The sequence below is a fragment of the Diceros bicornis genome, chromosome 6 (assembly GCF_020826845.1).
Source record: "Diceros bicornis minor isolate mBicDic1 chromosome 6, mDicBic1.mat.cur, whole genome shotgun sequence".
Taxonomy (NCBI): Eukaryota; Metazoa; Chordata; class Mammalia; order Perissodactyla; family Rhinocerotidae; genus Diceros; species Diceros bicornis.
Genome location: NC_080745.1, coordinates 59,873,889 through 59,897,947, shown reverse-complemented (window position 1 = coordinate 59,897,947; position 24,059 = coordinate 59,873,889). Strand labels below are relative to the sequence as shown.

The 24,059-nt window shown below is 42.4% G+C and overlaps 1 protein-coding gene across 4 annotated transcripts in view; it reads right to left on the bottom strand.

Annotated features, from left to right (window-relative positions):
* TBC1D12 (TBC1 domain family member 12) overlaps window positions 1-8,775 on the bottom strand; it is a 108,205-nt gene extending 99,430 nt beyond the window's left edge. For 3 of the 4 annotated variants that reach the window (XM_058543573.1, XM_058543577.1, XM_058543576.1), the window contains exon 1: window positions 7,785-8,775. In XM_058543573.1, coding sequence (XP_058399556.1) covers window positions 7,785-8,713 — 929 coding nt within the window. In that variant the 5' untranslated portion in view covers window positions 8,714-8,775. The remainder of the gene's footprint in view (window positions 1-7,784) is intronic. The other variant, XM_058543579.1, reaches the window with a different exon arrangement.
* Window positions 8,776-24,059: the final 15,284 nt, after the last annotated feature.

The window sequence follows — 24,059 nt, the reverse complement described above, 5'->3', positions numbered from 1 at the left end:
ATTTTCCATAGAATATTAAAGGATGAATAAAGTGATCCCTGAAGTTCCCTCTACTCTATTTATTTATTTTTTAATTTTTATTTGTTATTATTTTTGTGTGTGTGTGAGGAAGATCAGCCCTGAGCTAACATCCGGGCTAATCCTCCTCCTTTTTGCTGAGGAAGACTGGCTCTGAGCTAACATCTATTGCCAATCATCCTCCTTTTTTTCCCCCCAAAGCCCCAGCAGATAGTTGTACGTCATAGTTGCACATCCTTCTGGTTGCTGCATGCAGGATGCGGCCTCAGCATGGCCGGAGAAGCAGTGCGTCGGTGCGCGCCCGGGATCCAAACCTGGGCCGCCAGTAGCGGAGCGCGTGCACTTAACCGCTAAGCCACAGGCCTGGCCCTCTCTACTTTAAACATTTCTGATTTTACAGTAAAATACAATTGCTCCCCAAATAAAAATCTTTTTAGTCAATACCTCTATGCTAAAGTGTGAAGTTTAATTAATTGTAATGTACAAATGTTGGTTTCTTAGTTGTGACAAATATACCACAGTAATGTGATGTTGACAATAGGGGAACTGGATGAAGGGTTTACCAGACCCTCTGTACAATCTTTGCAACTTTTCTGTAAATCTAAAATAAAAAATATCTTAAAAAATAAAAAGTAAATCTCTATGCCTATTTTGAATAGTTCGGAAAATTTCTACCAAACAAGTAACTCCAAGTTAATATTAGAGTTATAGTCTTCTTTGCTTATTGGGGTATAGTGTTAAAATGTTAATTTAGTTTAGCACTTCAAAATAATATGTTTGAGTGCTTAAAATTATCTTAGCCCTACAAAAATTGGAGTTTCCCAATACTTTCTACCTAATATATATTCAGATTATCACATCTGTAACCATCCACCTTAAAATCACAAATGAATTTCTAAAGTGAAGTCCCTGAACGCTGAATTTCCAATGGTTTAGTGTTGAGCCCTATAGTGTTTTGTGATTGGTTGGTTTGTTTGTTTTAAGAAAATACTGGATCTGATGGGAGGAAATGGTCAGACACAGGGAAAAGATACAAAAGGCTCTTGAGCCATTAGCTCCCCAATCTAATATTATAATGGGTAGCTTCACAACACTAAAATCCTAACAGACTCTTATTTTTATTCTAGAGAAATTAATTACACATTCTTTCAACTTTTCTAACATTTTAAACATTTTAGTTATATTAACATATAAGTAATGTCCAAAAGAGTTTCATTAGTGACACAGAAAGGAATACTTCTGCATTTATTTTTATAATTTCTTGTAGTAACAAAAATTTAATATTTAGATCAAGATATTCCTTCATTCTCCTTATAAATAATTATACCAAACCTGTATTAAAGAACTGCTGGGGCCTGCCCTGTGGCATAGTGGTTAAGTGCGCATTCCGCTGCTGGCAGCCCAGGTTCGGATCAGATCCCAGGCGCGTACCGATGCACGGTTTGTCAGGCCATGCTGTGGCGGTATCCCACATAAAGTGGAGGAAGATGGGCATGGATGTTAGCCCAGGGCCAGTCTTCCTCAGCAAAAGGAGGCTGACTGGCATGGATGTTAGCTCAGGGCTGATCTTCCTCACAAAAAAAATAAAAACAATAAATAAATAAATAAAATTTACAAAAAAAAAAGAACTGCTTGCTTTGGGAAACTACAAAAATCTTTTAAAACTTATCAGAGGGGCCGGTCCAGTGGCGCAAGTGGTTAACTGCTCCACTTCCGCGGCCCAGGGATCACAGCTTCAGATCCCAGGCGCACACCGACGCACCGCTTGTGAAGCCATGCTGTGGCAGAGTCCCATACAACAAAGCGGAGGAAGATGGGCACAGATGTTAGCTCAGGGCCAATCTTCCTCACAAAAAAACAAATTAATTAAAAAAACAAAACTTAGAAGTTTGATATTTTGCCTTTTCTTTATTGAGATGTTGAAGGAATTTTTTTTGAGAAACTGGTTTTGGGTACTGTAGTTTTTATTTTAGTTGGCTGGGAAGAATACACACTGTGGAACAAATAACGGAGCCCTTTCTGACAGAGGTCTATGATGGCTCAGTCAGGTGAATTATGATTTGTCAATCTGTGTAACTTCTGGTTGAGAAAAAGGATGTGGTCGATTTTGTTGTTTTTGAGAACCTTAAATTTAGAAAAATTATAACTGTAGGAATTTTAAATTCTCAATACCATAATTAACAAAAAGTATATATTCTCAACAACTTGCATGTTGGGGAGAATGGCAACTGCCTAGATGTGACAAGAAATCACTAAAAGAGCCTTTAATCTTTCCTATTCAGCCTAACTGTAATAAAAAGGGCTCTGGGAAAATAGTTTTTTGCCACAACATTTAGGAAGTTTTGGAAGTCAATAATTACAGGGAAAGCTACATGGATCTACATGTTCCAGAATCTATAAAGTCAATTTTTTTTCAGACAAAAAGAAAAAAATCTTCAATGCTTTCTTCCCTACCTTACCTTAGCTATGCCCATTAAGGCCAAAAAATCCTTATGATTCATCACAAAGACTTTGTAAAAAAATTATCAACACTACCAGGAGACACAAGCCTCAACAGTACTAAATGGTTTTAAAAAAATACATCTACAAAGTATATCTACCTAAAAAATAAACCATTCTACACCAAGACAAAAACAACAACAAATGCTGGAGAGGCTGTGGAGAAATGGGAACCCTAATTCATTGTTGATGCGAATGCAAACTGGCGCAGCCTCTATGGAAAACAGTATGGAGATTCCTCAAAAAATTAAAAATAGGGGCCGGCCAGGTGGTGCAGGCGGTTAAGCGCGTGCGCTCCGCTGCGGCAGCCCAGGGTTCGAGGGTTCGGATCCCAGGCGCGCACCAACGCACTGCTTGGCAAGCCATGCTTTGGCGGCATCCCATATAAAGTGGAGGAAGAGGGCCAGCCCCGTGGCTTAGCGGTTAAGTGCGCGCACTCCGCTGCTGGCGGCCTGGGTTCGGATCCCGGGCGCGCACCGACGCACTGCTTCTCCAGCCATGCTGAGGCCGCATCCCACATACAGCAACTAGAAGGATGTGCAGCTATGACAGACAACTATCTACTGGGGCTTTGGGGGAAAAATAAATAAATAAAATCTTTAAAAAAAAAAAAAAGTGGAGGAAGATGGGCATGGATGTTAGCCCAGGGCCAGTCTTCCTCAGCAAAAAAAGAGGAGGATTGGCAGATGTTAGCACAGGGCTGATCTCCTCACAAAAAATAAATAAAAAATAAATAAAATTTAAAAAAAAAATTAAAAATAGAAATACCTTATGATCCAGCTATACCACTACTGGGTATCTACCCAACAAACTTGAAATCAACAATCCAAAGAGGCTTACACACCCCTATGTTCACTGCAGCATTATTCACTATAGCCAAGACATGGAAGCAACCCAAGTGTCCCTCGACTGATGACTGGATAAAGAAGATGAGGTGTGTGTGTATATATATATATATATACACGTATATATACACAATGGAATACTACTCAGCCATAAAAAAAGACAAAATAGTCCCATTTACAAAATATGCACGGAACTGGAGGGTATTATGTTAAGTGAAATAAGCCAGAAAGAGAAAGACAAACACTGCAGGATTTCACTCATATGCAGAAGATAAACCAACACACGGGACAGAGAGAACTATTTGGTGGTTACCAGGGGCAAGGGGGCTGAGGGGTGGGCACAAGGAGTGAAGGGATGCATTTATATGGTGAGTGACAAACAATAATGTACCACAAAAATTTCATGATAAATAAACAAAATAAAATAAACCATTCTAGTTTGAAAACAAGACATGAATTTGTTTAAAGGACCCATAAAAATGGTTTAAAGCTACTTTATTTTTAAAACAGATCCTTGAGGAACAAAGGCTAGCCTGGAAACACAAGAGAGTTTTTTTTAGTTTTCACTTCCTCCTCACTGCTGAGTTGGTGATAGTGGGGAGATATTGGTACCCACCTAGCATTTCAAATTTTATAGAGAGGAAAGGGCCAAGGATCTGAGAGAATGTTACCTCTAGGTCTTTCACAGTCAAGTCACTATAAACACTGAGAAATGCCCATGTGAAACTGAGGCACTCCCCAACAGGGACTGAAACAGAACTCACCTCGCCCTGGAAGGGAAGGCAAGCAGGAGACAATGACAGCAGCCCCATCCTGGACCAAATTCCTTTATGACCTACTGATTTCTCCCCTACTCAACGAAGCACCTGTCAATGAAGTGTCTTAATTGAACATAATATTGTAGGAATAAATATATTGCTATAAAATGTTCCCCTCTCTTTACTTAAGTTAAAACAAACATGAAACTATTCTTTAAAAGTATTTCTGTGGAGGCCGGCCCCGTGGCTTAGCTGTTAAGTGCGAGCACTCTGCTACTGGTGGCCCGGGTTTGGATCCCGGCCGCGCACCTATGCACCAGTTGTCTGGCCATGCTGAGGCGGCGTCCCACATACAGCAACTAGAAGGATGTGCAACTATGACATACAACTATCTACTGGGGTTTTGGGGAGAAAAAGAGAAAAAAAAAGGAGGAGGATTGGCAACAGATGTTAGCTCAGGGCTGGTCTTGCTGGTCTTCCTCAGCAAAAAGAGGAGGATTGGCATGGATGTTAGCTCAGGGCTGATGTTCCTCACAAAAAAAATAATAATAATAAAAGTATTTCTGTTACAGATTTTTGCCCAGGTAAGAGAAAGAGAGGAAGTGGAAAGAAGGGAAAGATGGAGGATAATCAGGTGGGAGAGAAAAAAGCTGCAGATGAACAGATGTTGTGATCAAATGTAAACCTGGACTGAAAATCAGGAATCCTGGTTTCTTTTTTATTTATTTATTTATTTATTTTCTTGTGAGGAAGATCAGCCCTGAGCTAACATCCATGCTAATCCTCCTCTTTTTGCTGAGGAAGACTAGCTCCGAGCTAACATCTATTGCCAATCCTCCTCCTTTTTTTTTTTTTTTTCCCCCAAAGCCCCAGTAGATAGTTGTATGTCATAGCTGCACATCCTTCTAGTTGCTGTATGTGGGACACGGCCTCAGCATGGCCAGAGAAGCGGTGCGTTGGTGTGCGCCCAGGATCCGAACCCGGGCCACCAGTAGCGGAGCGTGCACACTTATCCGCTAAGCCACCGGGCCGGCCTAGGAATCCTGGTTTCTAATTGCAGGTCTGCCATTAGCTAACTAAACCACCTTCTCGAGACAGTGAGCTTCATCATCGAAAACTGAAGTGGGGTAGGGGTTGTTCCCAAGAACAAGAACACATCCTAGAACAAGGTATCCCCAAAGGGAGCCTTCACCTGGAGCTTCAGAGTTGAGAATGACAACCGTGCACAGGAAGAAAAAACCTCTCAGGTCGCAGGGGCAAGAGAAATTTCTGATTATTCTGCCTGGGGATGGAATATTTATTCAAAATAACACTATCCAGAGAACAATAAAGAAGGCGAGTCCACGAAAGTTGCCACTTCAACACAATCTGAGTGGAGTTATTCAAATCAGCACTAGGTACTGTAGATTCAGAGACAGATGTCATAGTCTCTCCCTTTAAGGTGTTGAGAATTCAGTAAAGGTTTTGGCTAAATGCTAAAGGAAAAATTGTGCCTCTGTCTGACTCTGCCCTTTCCTAAAGGAAAAATTGTACCTCTGTCTGACTCTGCCCTTTCCCAAGAATGTTATATAAAGGAAGCAATAACACCTATAGAATCTTGACATTCAGATCTCAATTAAGAAAAATGAGACTTAGAGAAATTAACTTCAGAGCACCTAAGTTTTCTGACTTCAAATCCAGTGCTCTGATACACATGATTAGTGTGGCCATATGAATGTCAACTAGCTATATTAACTAAAGTCCAGGGGCCGGCCAAGTGTTGTAGTGGTTAAGTGCACGCTCCCCGTGTGGCGGCCCGAGGGTTCGAAGGTTCGGTCCCAGGCGTGCACCGACGCACCGCTTGTCAAGCCATGCTGTGGCAGCGTCCCATATAAAGTAGAGAAAGATGGGCACGGATGTTAGCTCAGGGCCAATCTTCCTCAAGCAAAAAGAAGAGGATTGGCATCGGATGTTATCTCAGGGCTGATCTTCCTCACACACAAAAAAAAAAGTCCTAATAGACTGCGGGTTAAAGAAAATCTTTTAAATTATATCAAAATTCCTACTGTTAACAATATGAATGCCTCTTACAATAGATTTGCTTTGCTACTGTTCATAAATTGCGATGTATATATATATATATATATATATATAGATATATGTCTTCAAATCTAATCCCCACTAGCCTGCACTCCACCTCTAAATCAGCGACCACTGTCCAAATCATCTCTATTCTCAACTCAGAGCATATACTCTGGGTATACTCGTTGAATCACTGATCTCCAAAGCCCCTTCCCAGGTCTAAACGTGCCTGACACCTGACATCAAAACAGGATCAATAAACAACTAAAGATCACATAAGGTCACAAATATATAAACTTAACTCACCTTGAGAGCTTTTAAAATATCGCCACTACAAGCTTTAAGTATATTTTTGCCATTATAGGCACAAATACAGATCTCACTACTATATATTTTGTCCTATGAGTAACAAAAAATTAGGATTTCCAATCTTGATTTAAACAACTTCATAATCTATTCATAAGTTTATACAAGCAGAAAAAGTAAGGGATAATAAAGTGGGAAAAGGAATAAGAAATATTAATTACAGTCAGAAAATTGTGCCTGTGTGTCTACAAATATGCACACTAATTGTATAATCCTCTAAAACTTGAGCTGCAAAATTTGTTTCTTTTATTTCTGGTTTTTTGTCGAGATCCCTGAAAAGGCAACAAAAACACAAAAGAGAGAACTCTGAAAGAGAAGGTTTTACAAGTTGAGAATACTTTCCTATTTGCCTAAAGACTTTAAAAGAAAAAAGCGTGTCAAAATCTGACTCACGGGAAATTGCTTTTTCATTAATGTGCATTGAGATGAATATTTTCTGACTACTTATTTATCCCTATCAAAGTCCCACACTGAAATCTGCAATGTCCAGCACTCTAATTTAATTTCAAGAATAGCAGGTCAAATCACATATACAATACCATACAAGATTAAAAAGAAGTTGCTGAAAACAGTGGAGGCCTATCTGGCAGAAGCAGAGAAGAGAAATTTTCTAGATAAAGCGCCAGAGTAATTTGGCTTTAACGGCTAGAACCAAATTCTAAACGCCAAACTGTATTTTAATAAAGGTTACTGAAACAAACGGTTAACCACTATGAAACACAACCACTTCTAATTTCAAGAATTCTTCCAACTACCTGAATAGGTTTGGACTCCACGCAAATAGCTCTGTAAAATGACTTCCCTTTCTCTTTCACAACCACACTCGTACACACATACCGCCGCACCGCCCCACTCCAACCCTAATCCATGTAGTACAATTAAACAAAAAAAAAAAAAAATGGGGACGGAGAAAGTTGTCTGCTTCTCCGGAAGAGGCAAAACTGTGTAAATACGGCACTAGCACGATGGCAAGACCTGAATACACAGAAACCAGGTAGGAATGGCAGGTACAGCCTCCAGCCAACAGGGGCACAGAAAGATTCGCTGCCCACAGAGCTCACAACTTCTACAGACAACACAACATAGACCCAGTTGCTCTTCCTCCTGACACATCAAGGCTAAATCTTGACGCAAGCGAGTGCCCCCACGGAGGCGGCCCCCAAGCCGCCCTCCGCCAGCTCCCGGACCCGGACCCGGACCCGAAGCCGCCCCGAGCCCCGCGCAGCCTGCGCTGTACCTGACGAAGAAGTCGGCGAAGCCGCCGCTCCGTCGAGCCCAGGTCGAGGTCCCCGCGGGGCCCTGCTCCACGGCGGGCGAGGCCGCCGGCGGGCCGGCCGGCGGCAGGTGGTCCTGGGCGCTCTGGCGGCGGCTCACCTCGAACGTGTTCCGAGAGTTCAAGAGAACGTCCGAGAAGCCGAGGCGCGGCTCGGCGCCCGCGCACCCGCTAGTCCTCTCGGCGGCGGTGGCGGGGGTCGCGCCCTCCTCGGGACCCCTGGTGCCGGCTCCCGGCGGCTCCAAGTCCTCGCTGCTGCTGCCGCCGCTGGCCGGGCTGGCCCCCGAGCCGCTGCCCGCGCCCTCGGGCTCTTCGGGGTCCGCCGCCGCCAGGCAGCAGCTCCGCAGCGGGTCTTCGAGCTGCGCGGCCCAGTTGGACCGGCTGCCCGCGCCGTCCGCGCCCTCGTCGCCAGGCCCCTCCAGGCAGAGGCGGCGGGGGCGCGGCTCCCGGCCGCCGGCGCGGGCCAGCCCGCGAGCCTCCTCCAGGTCGTGACAGTCCAGGCCGGGCAGAAAGCCCGAGTCCCCGTTGGTCATGCCTCCGTGCCGCGGCGTGCAGGTATCCGCCGCCTCCGCGCCGCGGTGCTTGGAGCCCGAGTCCGGCGGGCAAGCGTCCGCCGGGGCGCGGGGCTGGCCGACGGGGAGCGGACAGGAGCACAGCCCAGGCTCCAGTTGCCCCCCGGCCACCGCGAGGTAACGCCGAAGGAGCTGCTGAGGCGGCGTCTCCTCCTCCTCCTCCTCCTGCTCCTCCGGCGGCTCCACAGCGCCGGCGCCTCCGCCAAAGCCGCCCGTGGCCCGGATCATCTTCCCGTCCTGGCCCGCGGGCTCGGGCGCCAGCACAGGGAGCAACTTCGGGTTTCTCCCCGAGCAGGCTCCGGCATCCTCCGGACCCACCATCGGGGCCCCGGTGAGCGCCGCCCGAGGTGGCGGCGGAAGACTCCCCGGCGCAGGCTCGGCCCGGGAACAACCCTCCGTGCTGGGGCCGCGGCGGCAGCCGCCGCAACGTTCCCACACCTACCCCTCCCACGCCAGGGTTCTGGCAGTTGCGGGAGGGCGGGCACGAGCCTGTGCTCGCGCACGCGCAAAAGCCGGACCGTTCGAGCCCCGACCTGGAGATTCCTCGAACCATAGAGACGGTAGCTAGAGAGCCCCGCTCCAGAACACTCTGGCTGCCAATCTGGGATCCGCATCTGGATGGTGGAAGCTGGTTGGCTCACTCTGAGCATGATAGTTAAGCATGACAGTTCTTAACAGAAGCACGGGTATGGCTCACTTAGCAAATATTCTCTTGACGTACTTAGTTTATGGGAATAGAATACAGGATGTTAGATGTGAATAGTCCTTCCAGCTCTAATTGGTCACCAGTCGACTTTAAGCTTTTACATCCATCTTCTCCATCGCTATTGCCACAATTTAGGGCTTCATCGCCTCATGCCAACACGCTGCCTTCTCCACTCCATCTTCCACAATACTACCAAAATTCTCTCTCTTATCTAACACATTTCATCATATCACTCTTCTTAAAGATTTCCATCATCACTCAAGGAGGGAGAGGAAGTGGAGTCAGGCAGAGAGAGGCCATTGAAATAATTCTAGCACCTCACGATAATGGATTAAAATGGGGTAATAACGATTGAGTGGAAATGAAGTGTATTTAAACTAGAAATGACAAGACATGATAACTGATCAGATATAAGGAGTAAGTGAAGAGGGAGGAACCAGCAATTATTACAAAACTTATTTCACTTTAGAGTGAAACTGATGTGGTTTGAAGAAGTAGGGATTTGGATTGGAAAAAAACTTGATTAATAGGGGAAATAAGAGGGAGAAGGTCAAATACCATATGATCTCACTCATTAAGTAGTAGATACTGACAACAACAAACACATACAGACAGAGATTGGATTGGTGGTTACCAGAGGGGAAGGGGGAAGGGAGGAGGGCGAAAGGGATAATTAGGCACATGTGTGTGGTGATGGGTTGTAATTAGTATTTGGGTGGTGAACATGATGTATCTATGCAGAAATAGAAGTATAATGATGTACACCAGAAATTTATACAATGTTATAAACTAATGTTACTGCAATGAACAAAAAATTTTAAAAATTAAAAAATAAATAAAAATAAATATTATACAATGTTATAAACTAATGTTACTGCAATGAACAAAAAATTTTAAAAATTAAAAAAAAATAAAAATAAATAGGAGAAATATATCTGGTAAAGTAAAAGCCTGGGAATATCCAGCATATAGTTAGAGTTCTAAAACTTGGGTTACAGCTTAGGTTTGGAGAGGCAGATTGAAGAGTCATCTGCATAATGCAACTAGGTGAGTCATGAGTGACATCACCTAGGAAGAAAGAGTAAAGATAGAGGTGGGGCAGAGACTCAAAGGTGTTATTATTTCGGGATGGACAAAAAGTTGTACTGCAGGGAATTAGGCACTAGTTGTGGAAAAAATGAAGTGGCAAATAGAGACCACTCATTCTAGAAGTATGTCAATGAGAGGACAGAAATAAGAGAATGGAGTAGTAATTAGAGGAAGCAGGATTGTCAAGCCTTTAAAACATTTTTTCTTGTAAATATGCATACACGTATACACAAAAGAGTGAATATAACCCGTATATAAGAGTAATAATAGGGGCCGGCTGGTGGCGTAGCAGTTAACTGGGTTCGGATCCCAGGCACGCACTGACCCACAGCTTGTCAGGCCATGCTGTGGCAGCATCCTATATGAAGTGGAGGAAGATGGGCACAGATGTTAGCTCAGGGCCAGTCTTCCTCACACACAAAAAAAAAAGTAGTAATAAAATATGTAAATAAAATGGACATCCATGCACCCAGTTTAAGAAACATCAAATGTCTTTTCTTTTTTGTGTGTGTGTGAGGAGGATCAGCCCTGACCTAACATCTGATGCCAATCCTCCTCTTTTTGCTGAGGAAGACTGGCCCTGGGCTAACATCTGTGCCGATCTTCCTCCACCCTATGTGGGATGCCGCCAGAGCATAGCCTGACAAGCGGTGCGTTGGAGCACGCCCAGGATCTGAACCAGGCTGCCAGCAGTAGAGCCTGCGCACTTAACCACTACGCCACAGGACCAGCCCCTCAAGTGTCTTTTATAATGAGCATTTTTAAAGTCCCTAAGGAAGGACTAAGTGGCAAGGACATAGTTAGCAATACATTTATTGTCAAGATCTTTCAGAAGAAGAAATGACTTCCAGGACACAGGTGGAAAAGTTAATATAGGAAGAGAGAAAATATTTGCAAATCAAATATCTGATGAGGGGCTAGTATTCAGAATATATAAAGAACTCATACAACTCAACAACAAGAAGACAACCCAATTTAAAAATGGGTAAAGGACTTGAACAGACATTTCTCCAAAGAAGGTATGTAATAGCTATTAATAAGCATATGAAATGATGCTCAACATCATTAGTCACTAGGGAAATGCAAATCAAAACCACAATGAGAGATACCAGCCAAACCCACTAGGATGGCTATAATCAAAAAAGTGGAAGGGTCCACCCGATGGCACAAGTGGTTAGTGCGCGAGCTCCACTGCTTCGGCCCGGGGTTCTCCGGTTTGGATCCCCGGTGGCGCGCACTGAGGCACTGCTTGGCAAACCATGCTGTGGCGGCGTCTCATATAAAGTGGAGGAAGATGGGCAAGGATGTTAGCCCAGGGCCAGTCTTCCTCAGCAAAAAAAAAAAAAAAAAAAAAAAGAGGAGGAATGGCAGATGTTAGTACAGGGCTGATCTCACCAAAAAAAAAAAAAAAAGTGGAACATAACAAGAGTTATAGGCGATATGAAGAAAGTGGAACCCTCATACGTTGCTGGTAGAAGTGTAAAATGACCCAGCTGCTGTGGAAAATGTTCGGCAGTTCCTTAATAAATTAAACATAGAATTACCGTATGACCCAACAATTCCACTCCTAGGTATATACTCAAAAGAATTGAAAACAAATGTTCAAACAAAAACTTGTCATGAATATTCATAGCAGCACTATTGATAGAAACCAAAAGATGGAAACAACCCAGATGTCCATCAACAGAGGAATGGATAAACAAAATGTGGTATATACACACAATGGACTATTAGCCATAAAAAGGAATGAAGTACTGGTACACGCTACAAAGTAGATGAATCTCAAAAAAATTAAGTGAAAGAAGCCAAGCACAAAAGGTCACGTATTATATAACTCCATTTATATGAACTATCCAGAGAAGATAAATCCCTAGAGAAAGAAAGCAGATTGGTGATTGCCATTGGCTGGGGGAGAGGGGAATAGGGAGGGACTGCCTAGTGGATGTGGGGTTTTCTTTTGGGTGATGAAAATGTTTTGGAGCCAGATACAAGTGGTGGTTGCATGACATTGCAAATGCACTAAATGCTCCTGAATTGTACATTTTAAATGGCTTTATTTTATGTGAATTTTACCTTAATAAAAAAAATTGGGGGGGACCGGCCCTGTGGCTTAGTGGCTAAGTGTGCGGGCTCCGATATTGGCGGCCCGGGTTCGGATCCCAGGAGCACACAGACACGTGGCTTGACCGGCCATGCTGAGGTGGCGTCCCACATACAGCAACTAGAAGGATGTGCAACTATGACATACAACTATCTACTGGGGCTTTGGGAAAAAAAAGGAGGAGGATTGGCAATAGATGTTAGCTCAGGGCCGGTCGTCCTCAGCAAAAAAGAGGAGGATTGGCCTGGGATGTTAGCTCAGGGCTGGGCCTCCTCACAAAAAACAAAAAAGCTACTCAAGTGACTAATTTACAGCCAAGGTTGGGAAATACTACCTTATAGCTACAACTTTATCTCTGTGCTTCCCTGAAAAAGCAAGCTTCTTGAAAAAGATGTTTGCACATTGTGCACCTCCAGATGTGATACCCTGAGAAGGATACAATGTGGCCGAGAATTACAACTCAATCTAATCACACAAAATCATCAGGTAAACTGGAAATGAGGAAAATTCTATTTGAAAAGATGAAATGGCAGGACTCTATTTTTCAAAAAATGCCAATATCATAAAAGGCAAAGAAAACTGTGGACATGTTCAAGATTAAAGAAGATTAAAACAATCTGAAAATTACACCCAATTGAGATCCACCTAAACTGGATTTCATACTAGATAGAGAAAAGGAAAGCATTCTATGAAGGACATTAATTATGTCAACTGACACAATTGTCATATGCACAGTGAATTAAATAAAAGGTGTCAATGTAAATATTTATATTTATAGTTGATAATTGCTATATCAGTTCTATAAGAAAATATTTCTATTCTTAGGAAATGCATACTGTAGTATTTAGGATAAAGGGCCATGATATATGTAATTTATATTCAGATGATTCAGAAAAAAAATTCTGCATGCACACATACACACAGAGCAAGTGATAAAGTAATGGGATAAAATATTGACAGTAGGCAAATCTGGGAAAGATATGTGAGTGTCCCTTGTACTATTTTTATGTTTGCAACACTTTGTTAGTTTAAAGGTTATTTCCAAAAAAAAATTCTTTTTAATGTCTCCCTTTTCTCACCTCCCATTTACTCCATTCTAGCTTCTATCCACAATTCATTACTGTCATTAATGACTTCCTTGTCCCTAATCCAATAGAAAGTTTTCAGTCTCCATCTTGCTTGATCTTCCAACAGAATTTATACTGTTGATCACTCTCTCCATTTTTTTTTTCTTTTTTGTGAGGAAGATCAGCCCTGAGCTAACATCCATGCCAATCCTCCTCTTTTTGCTGAGGAAGACCAGCTCTGAGCTAACATCTATTGCCAATCCTCCTCCTTTTTTTCCCCAAAGCCCCAGTAGATAGTTGTATGTCATAGTTGCACATCCTTCTAGTTGCTGTATGTGGCACGCGGCCTCAGCATGGCCGGACAAGCGGTGCATCAGTGCGCGGGATCTAAACCCAGGCCACCAGTATCGGAGGGCGTGCACTTAACCGCTAAGCCACGGGGCCGGCCCCAACTTTTTCCATTTTGAAACACTCTTTCCCCTAGCTTTCAACCTTTTAAAAGACATACTGTTTCCTTAGTTTTCACTACTCTGTTGTCTCCATTTTTCTTTCCTACATTTTTGGCTGTTTTTTCTGAGTATTCTTTGGGAGAGTTCTTCCTTAATCCAATTAGAGTGGCTTCCTATTCTCTTAAGGCCAGAGACAAAGTCTTTTTCATGACCTACAAAGCTCTCCACAGTCTGTCAACCTGTCTAGCCTCCTCTCCCACTTCTCTCCCAGCCTCCCTGAACTTCAGTCATGTTGGTTTTCTTTTCGCCCTAGCTGCTAAAAACCTCCTTCTGCAAGCTTCTACATCTACGATATTCTCCATGCTGATCTGAGTTTTTGTTATACTGACTTTTATCTACTTCTCCAGCCTCATTTCACATTTCTCTTCTCCTCATTTATCATGTCTCAGACACATCACCCTTTTGTCTGTTTCTGAAATTATGTGATAAGCTCCTTCTCCCTAAGGGTCTTCATGCATGTTGGTTCTCTTGCCTAGAGGGCTCTTCTCTACTTTGTTAACCTGGCTAACTCTTACTCTTTCTTCAGGACTCAGTTTTGTTTTGTTTTGTTTTTTGTAAGGAGGACCAGCCCTGAGCTAACATCCAATGCCAATCCTCCTTTTTGCTGAGGAAGACTGGCCCTGGGCTAACATCCGTGCCCATCTTCCTCTACTTTATATGGGATGCCGCCACAGCATGGCTTAACTCATGGTGCGTCGGTGCGCGCCCGGGATCCGAACCGGTGAACCCCGGGCCGCCACAGGGGAGTGCGCGCACTTAACTGCTTGCGGCACCGGGCTGGCCCCCAGGACTCAGTTTTATTTATTTATTTATTTTTATTTTTTTTAAAGATTTTATTTATTTATTTATTTCGCCCCAAAGCCCCAGTAGATAGTTGTATGTCATAGCTGCACATCCTTCTAGTTGCGGTATGTGGGACTCGGCCTCAGCACGGCTGGAGAAGCAGTGCGTCGGTGTGCGCCCGGGATCCGAACCCGGGCCGCCAGTAGCGGAGCGTGTGCACTTAACTGCTAAGCCACAGGGCCGGCCCCAAGATGGTTTGTTTTGTATGAGTATGCACTAGTGAAACCTAAAATAACCATAGATTGTCCTCACTATATACTGATCTGAAAGCTCTGAATCTTTGATGATGAACTAATTAAACAAAAATGTGGTCAATATATCCATTCGAAAATTGTCTGACAAGACATGGAATAAATTTGGCATCAAAATCCAAAAGAAATTTTATAAAGCAATAGGAATGAACAATCTTCTGTGGGACTGTGTGACTTGAATTGCTCCTGAAATCATCTTCAACTTCCACAAATGGTTTAAATTCCATGCATGCCTGGCAAAGCCTCAGCTGGTAAAAGAGGGTGACTAGGACTAAGGTTGTGGATTATAGTTAGATAACAAGTATTGAGAGGATATGTATTGCAGATTAACTCAGCAGGGTGAGATATGTGTGGGAAATGAATGATAGTAAGATCACAAAGCAGCTGCTGTTTGGTAAACCACAGAGGGACAGCCACAAACCAAGAGACAGATAAAATGCTTTAGAAATGCACACTGATCCCTTGGGCAAGCAAACTGATGCCACATATCAAGAGGCACTATAATCCTACTCCTGGGAATCTGTCAAAGGAAAATCATTTGAAAGAATAAAAGCTATACAAAGATGCTTATAGCAAAATGTCTAACTGTTAAAAATTAGAAATTACCTAAATTGTTGATAATATGGGAAGTGTAGGAAAAACTAGATATATCAGTGAAATATTATGAAGATAATTAAAATTATAAAAATGCAGAAATATGGGGAAATTTTACAAAATAAATAAAAGGTAGAGATATACAATTGCATATTATAATCACAATGATGTATAAAACCACATCTCTAGCTTGATAAAGGTCACAAAGGATAGACATGAAAAAAGAATGATGGAGTTTTTGGATTTTTATACTTGTCCTTTTTATGATATTTTAAAAATTAAGTAAATTGTAACTCTTTAAAAGGATGCTCTGAGGGGGCCGGCCTGGTGGTGCAGCAGTTAAGTGCACGAGCTCCGCTCCGGCACCTGGGGTTCCCAGGTTCGGATCCCGGGTGCTCACACACGCACCGCTTGTCAAGCCATGCTGTGGCGGTGTCCCATATAAAGTGGAAGAAGATGGGCATGGATGTTAGCCCAGGGCCAATCTTCCTCAGCAAAAAAGAGGAGGATTGGCATAGGATGTTAGCTCAGGGCTGGTCTTCCTCAAAAAAACAAAAAAAGAATGTTCTGAAATGTATTTTCAAATACATATCTCAGTTATGAACTCTGAAGAAAGAAGAGTTGCAAAGATTTTCTATGCTGCAAGAGGGCATTCAGCTACATTTAGAGGAAAAAGCATCTATAAGCCTGCATTTAAAAACTGCCGACAGACTTTCAAAAACAATGACAGTTCTGCAAATAGTTACTACTGCTCAAATCAAATGAGAGTTTTTACATAAATTCAGTATAAGGAAGACTAAAGTTTGTCAAGTGTAAGTATTTTCAGAAACATTTGGGGCCAGACCTGAAGTAGGTTAAATTTTTTTTCAATGATGTCTTTATTTTGATTACAAAAGTATAACAGGAAGCCATTTTGCAGGAGAATAGAATATAGACATTTTTTTTGAAAAGCTACAGGGGCTGGCCTGGTGGTGTAGTGCTTAAGTTTGCACGTTCCACCTCGGCAACCTGGGGTTCACAGGCTGGATCTGGGCGTGGACCTATGCACCGCTCATCAAGCCATGCTGTTGTGGCATCACACATACAAAAATAGAGGAAGATTGGCACAGATGTTAGCTCAGGGACAATTTTCCTCAAGCAAAAAAGAGGAAGGTTGGCAATAGATGTTAGCTCAGGACCAATATTCCTCACCAAAATAAAACAAAACAAAACAAAACAAAACAAAACAAAACAAAACTACAATCCCATCACCCAGAAATAATCAATTTTAATTTAATTTAATTTTTTATTTTTTTGTTTTTGGGGTTTTTTTTTTGCAGAAGATCAGCCCTGTGCTAACATCTGTTACCAGTCTTCCTCTTTTTCTTTTTTTTCTCCCCAAAGCCCCAGTACATAGTTATGTATCATAGCTGGAGAGTTGTAGCTCTTCTGTGTGGGACGCCCCCTCAGCATGGCTTGATGAGCAGTGAGTAGGTCCACACCCAGGATCTGAACCAGCAAACCCTGGGCCACGGAAGCAGAACACACAAACTTAAACTGCTATGCCACTGGGTCAGCCCCTCAACTTTAACTTTAATTGAATATTAATTGATACTCTTTTACAGATGATTTAATTTGCTGTGTTGTTTCCCATTCGGTGGATGAAATAAAGTATATTTAACCAATCTCGTTACTGGACATTTTGATGGTTTCCAACTGTTTACTGTTATAAACACCGTTGCAATTTAATTCCTTGTATATAAATATTTGTACATATCTTTGGTTATTTTCTCAGGAAAATTTATTAGAAATGGAATTGATAGGGGAAATGATATAAACATACATTTTATTTTTTTATTAGACTTGAAAGCCAAATATTTTGCATTGCTTTACATGTTTTCTTCCTATGTCTAATTAAATCTTCCTTCTGCCCATTAAATTCTCATTCATCCTCCAAAACCTAGTTTTAAGCTTTATTTTCCATAGAATTTCAGTGAGTCCTACATTGATCATTGATCTCCCACATCTTTTATTTTTTTATTTTTAATTTTGAAATAATTGGAGACTTAGAAAAATTTGCAGAAACAGTACAAAGTATTTCCATATGCTCTTTATTTAGATTCCCAAATGTTCACATCTAACATAACCACAATATGATTATCAAAATAATGAAATTTTTTATTTTATTTTATTTATTTATTTATTCCCCCAAAGCCCCAGTAGATAGTTGTATGTCATAGTTGCATATCCTTCTAGTTGCTGTATGTGGGACGCGGGCTCAGCATGGCCGGAGAAGCGGTGCGTCGGTGCGCGCCCGGGATCCGAACCCGGGCCGCCAGCAGCGGAGCGCGCACACTTAACCACTAAGCCACGGGGCCGGCCCAAAAATAATGAAATTTACATTGATATAATACTATCATCTAATCTACAGATTTTATTCAAATTTTTCATTTTGTCCCACTAAAAGGATCAAGCATTCCTTTTAGTTTTCATATTCCTACCCACCCAATGGGGTACAGTTTCTCAGTCTGTTTTTGTCTTTCCTGACCTCAGAGCCAGCTTCATGGGCTTCTGGTCACACAGGGCCCTGCACATTTGGTTTAATGTGCTGCTGTTGCTGTCTTAAAATTCTTAATCATTTTTTTTTCTTTTGGTGAAGAAGATCAGCCCTGAGCTAACATCCATGCCAATCCTCCTCTTTTTGCTGAGGAAGACTGGCCCTGGGCTAACATCTGTGCCCATCTTCCTCCGCTTTATATGGGACGCTGCCACAACATGGCCTGACAAGTGGTGTATCGGTGCGCTCCCAGGATCCCAACCTGGGCTGCCAGCAGCAGAGCGTGTGCACTTAACTGCTACCCACAGGGCTGGCCCCTCATACTTTAATTTGAACTGGGCTCTGTCAATTATGTAGCTGATCCTGAATGACCTTGATGCTTCTGAAGAAGATTGGCAAATTACTTTGTAAGGTGGCCCTCAGTTTAGATTATTCTAATGTTTTCTCATAATTAAATTTAGGTTATGCATTCTTGGTCAGAATATCACAGAAGTGATGTTGTGTCCTTCTCAATGCATCATATCAGGAGGCACATAACGTTGGTTTATCCCAATATTGGTGATACTAACTTTAATAACTACGTCAAGATGATGCCTACCAGGTTTCTGCACTGTAAAGTTACTATTTTGTCCTTTCATACACGTTTTCAAATTTCTCTCCAGAAAGGTTGTACATGTGTACATTCCCCACCAGCACTGTGTGAAAGTCCCCATCTTCCTGAACTCTCACCAAAGATAGATTATATCTCTTTTAAAAACTTACAAATTTTATATGAGTAAAAGACTTCTCCTAATTATTTCAAATTTCTTTTCTTTGATTACTAATGACACTGAACCTCCCCCCTACCCCACCCACCTCCTGTATTACTTAGCCATTTATATTTCTTCTTTTGAGACTAAGTAAAAAATTTCTTTGGTCTAACCTGCTTCCAGCCCACCTTAGTGATTAGATAATCCTAAGAAATATTCATGAATTGAAAGGGGCCCATGGAGAAATGTACAACTTATAGGCTAAGAGATAATCTTACAGCACTTTAAATGTTTAGGTAAAGACAACAGAAACCTCGTTTAGGAGACGGTGATTATCTTTAGTATATAACTGTGTGTTGTAAATTCCTGGAGGGGATATGGTAAGCTGGCTCTGGATATAGGCTGCTGGGGGAGAACAGAACCCTGGTGGCTTTGCTCAAAATGGATTTGTGCAGTATAAAGGGGGGTAACAGAAAAAATGATTGAAAAGAAGAATCCAGGATGCTCTGTTGGAGAGCAATGGGGATGAGATAACCATATAACAGAAAACCTCTGATAACTGCAGCTATTCTGGAGACCCAGCTGGCCTGACTTAGTCAAATCAAGTGCATGCATAACCTATGACCCAGCAATTGCACTCCTGGTTATACCCTTCAAAGGGATTTTCTCGCAGGTCCCTAAGAGGACATATTAGAGGATGCTCATTCAAGCGTGTGTGAGTTGTTGTTGTTTGAAGTGGAAAGGAATTGGAGAGAATCCAGAATTGGAGTAAATATATGATAAGTGGTAGATGAACTATGATGGAGAACTATGCAACAAATAGAAACAACAGATTAGATATACACAGAGCTACTTGGATGGATATTAGAAACATAGTGCCAAGTGAAAAAAGAAATGAGAATAATGATTCAATATCATTTACATAAATTAAAAATACATATACACAAAATAGAAAGATATATTTTCACAAGAATACAAACAAATTTTTTAAATCTACGTTAAGTACATTAAAATGGTTGCCTATGGAAGAGAGTAGAAAGGAATTGCTGAAAGGGGATAAAACTGAATATAGTGATAAATAAAAAATGCAACAGAGAGTCCTTGCATGGATGAATGGGGTTAATGTGTCAAGAACTGAGGAAAGTATTAATAACTCTCTGCATTCAAGGAGAAAGAAAGAAATGAAAGGAGGAAGGAAAGAGGGGAGGAAGGAGGCAAGGCAGGAAGGAAGGAGGGAGGGAGGGAGGAAGAAAGAGGGAGAAAGAAAGCAAGCAGCAAACTCTGACCAGTAATAAGGCTGAGCTCCCTTTGATCACAGGGCTTTGTGCATACTGTTCCATCTGCTAGAAGTTCTAATCACCACACACACACACACACACACACACACGCACACAGAGTTAACTCCTATTTCCTTTGGATCTCAGCTCAGTCATCATTCCTTCAGGAAAAGGCTTCTATGGCTTCTCTGACGAGGTCATATCCTCCTATTATGATAGGTCTTAATGCCGTATACTCTCTCCTTTTTGGCACTAATTACAACTAAAATGTTTAAAATTTGAAAATTTTACATCTATTTGTATGGATCTTTGATTACTATCTGCTTCCCACTACTAAACCATAAGTTCAACAAGGGCAGGGATAGTATCGTTTTCTTTTTCTCAGCCACTGACACAGTGGCTGATATAGAGTAAGTGACCAATTAATATTTATTGAATAAGTGAATTAATAAAAGGATAAATGAGTAAACCGAGGAGAATAAAGACAGAAAAAGAGCCAAAGTAGAAGGGCTGTGCAAATAGCTTCACAGAGGGCTGGCCCAGTGGCTCAGTGGTTAAGTGCGTGTGCTTTGATTTGGCGGCCCGCGGTTCACAGGTTCGGATCCCAGGCGCGCACTGACACAATGCTTGTTAAGCCATGCTGTGGCAGTGTCCAATATGAAGTAGAGGAAGATGGGCACCGATGTTAGTGCAGGGCCAATCTTCCTCAGCAAAAAGAGGAGGATTGGCGTCAGATGTTAGCTCAGGGCTGATCTTCCTCACCAAAAAAAAAAAAAAAAAGCCTCACAGAAGGTCTCAAAAGTACTTGCCAGAAAGAGGGGGGAATGTTTCTTAAGTTTACACCTTTGCACGCCAGGTGCTATATATAGATTATCTCTCTCACAGCTAGGCATTATCCCCATTTTATAATTTTATTTATTTATTTATTTCCCCCCCAAAGCCCCAGTAGATAGCCGCATGTCATAGCCGCACATCTTTCTAGTTGCTGTATGTGGGACGCGGCCCCAGCATGGCCAGAGAAGTGGTGCGTTGGTGTGTGCCCAGGATCTGAACCTGGGCCACCAGCAGCAGAGCACGCACACTTAACTGCTAAGCCACGGGGCTGGCCTTTATCCCCATTTTAAAAATTAGTAAAAACTAAGCCTTTCTGTCCTCAATGTTCGTGTTTTTTTCCATATACCATTTAGGATGCAGGGATGGAGAGAAGTAGGAAAGGGAGACTATTCACCAAGATTGCTGACTAAGAGGAAAAGGAAAGAAGAGACAGAGAGAAAACAAGGGTTTAGCAGAATGCAGGTGGATATTGACTAAACTAAAGAGGAAGATGGCTACCAAAACAGTGCTTTTTTTTTTTTTCCACTGAGGAAGATTCACCCTGAACTAACATCCACTGCCAATCTTCCTCTTTTTGTATGTGAGCCACCACCACAGCATGGCCACTGACAGACAAGTGGTGTAGGTCCCCACCCGGGAACCAAACCTGGGCCACTGAAGTGGAGCCCACCAAACTTAACCACGAAGACCCTGGGGCTGGCCCCCAAAACAGTGCTTTTGACCTAAAGCCAAAAGGTCTAAAGCAAACAGCTCACCCTTGGGATGGAGCGTGAGAATAGGTTGAACTAATATTATGTAGAGTAATCCTGAGATTTAAAATCTAGATGCGGGGGCCAGCCCAGTGGCTTAGTGGTTAAGTTTGTGCACTCCACTTTGGCAGCCCAGGGTTCGTGGGTTCGGATCCCAGGCACGGACCTATGCACTGCTTATCAAGCCATGCTGTGGCAGCAGCCCACATATAAAGTAGAGGAAGATAGGCACATAGAGGAGGATTGGCAACAGATGTTAGCTCAGGGCTAATCTTCCTCACCAGAAAAAATAAAAATATAAAAAAATAAAAACAATAAATAAAATCTAGACACACAGGTCTTACACCCAAGTGCCTTTCTGGACCGATAAGGCTGATGGATACTAGACAACAGGAAGTAGTGGGGCCTGTGGGGAACTAGAGAGTGCATACTGAGTGTATGCCCACCTAAAGGCATTCAAAAATCAATTAAAAATATATATGATACACACACACACTGTTTCAATCAAATGAAACAGTTCCACTGGCAGAGTTTGGTTCGTGGGCCTCCAATTTCTGCCCCTGTGACTGCTCTAAGTTCTACAGAAAAGAGCTGACCATGTCAAAGAAATAGGTAACAGAAAACACCCATAAGAACCACAGTAATAGAATTATACAAAAATCCAACAGGGTACAGGAGTCTATACTTAGAATTCATCTTAATTCATCAGTTAAATTTAATTCAACAAACCAGTAAATATTTACTGATTATTTGCAGATAAAAAATAATGACCTAAGGGCCGGCCCAGTGGCGCAAGAGGTTAAGTGTGCACGCTCCGCAGCTGCGGCCCAGGGTTCACTGGTTCAGATCCCGGGCATGCACCGACGCACCGCTTGTCAAGCCATGCTGTGGCGGCGTCCCATATAAATTAGAGGAAGATGGGCACGGATGTTAGCTCAGGGCCAATCTTCCTCAGTAAAAAGAGGAGGATTGGCATCAGATGTTAGCTCAGTGCTGATCTTCCTCACAAAAAAAAAAAAGAAAGAAAGAAAAAATAATGATCTAGGTGTCGGGGGTTACAAGATAGAATAAGTCACTGTCTCCGTACTTTGGTATTTAGTTCTCAGTTACAAAGTTTTATGAACGGGCAGTCACACAGGCTGAAAAATAACCTTTCTCCTCTGCTCAGTCCCTCATGCTGTCCATGATTTAAATCTCGCCTTCATGTCCATTTAGCTTTAAACCTATCACAGTCCTGTAATGTCGTGTATTCTAAAATTGCTTCTTGTCTACCTATATAAAAATTCTGATTTCTTTAGTCCTGGGTGATAGGAAAATAATTTGTGTTTGAATTCCAGTGACTACTCAGGTCCAAATAAAGATTTTCAAATGTTCATTGAACCCAACACCGAAGATTTTTAAATATGTCCACAAATTCTTTGATACTCGTCCCTTCAAAAAGTGAACTCTATTTCCCCTATCTTTGAGTGTGGTCTGAATTAAGTGACTCACTTCTAACAAACTGAATAGCGGGAGTGATGACTTCCAGGACTAGCTCTTAAAAGGCATTAGAGGGCCGGCCCGGTGGCTTAGCGGTTAAGTGCGTGCGCTCCGCTGCTGGCGGCCCGGGTTCGGATCCCGGGCGCGCACCGACGCACCGCTTCTCCGGCCATGCTGAGGCCGCGTCCCACATACAGCAACTAGAAGGATGTGCAGCTATGACATACAACTATCTACTGGGGCTTTGGAGGGAAAAAATAAATAAATAAAATCTTAAAAAAAAAAAAAAAGGCATTAGAGCTTTCCCCTTGCTCTCTCTTGGATAACTTGCTCCGGGGGAAGCCAGCTGTTATGTCATGAAGACACTCAAGCAGCCCTACGGAGAGGTTCACATAGTGAGAAACTGAAGCTTCCTGCCAACAGCCAGTAAGGAACTGAGGCCTCTTGCTAAGAGCCATATGAGTGAGCCATATTAGATGTGAATCCTCAAGCCTCAGTCAAGTCTTCAGACGACTGCAGCCTTGACTGACATCTAGACCGCAATTTCCAGAAGCAGAACCATCCTGCTAAGCACTCCTAAATTCCAGACCCACAGAAACTGTGTGAAATAATAAATGTTAATTATTGTTTTAAGTTTCTAAGTTTTAAGGTAACTTGCTAAGCAGAAATAGATAGCTCATATGCTCTCTGAAATTATCATTATATTATGATATACACACACATCATTATATGTATTATGTTTAATTTTGTGTGTGTGTGTGAGGAAGATCAGCCTTGAGCTAACTTCCATGCCAATTCTGCTCTTTTTTTTTGCTGATGGAGACTGGCCCTGAGCTAACATTCGTGCCCATCCTCCTCCACTTTATATGGGATGCCACCACAG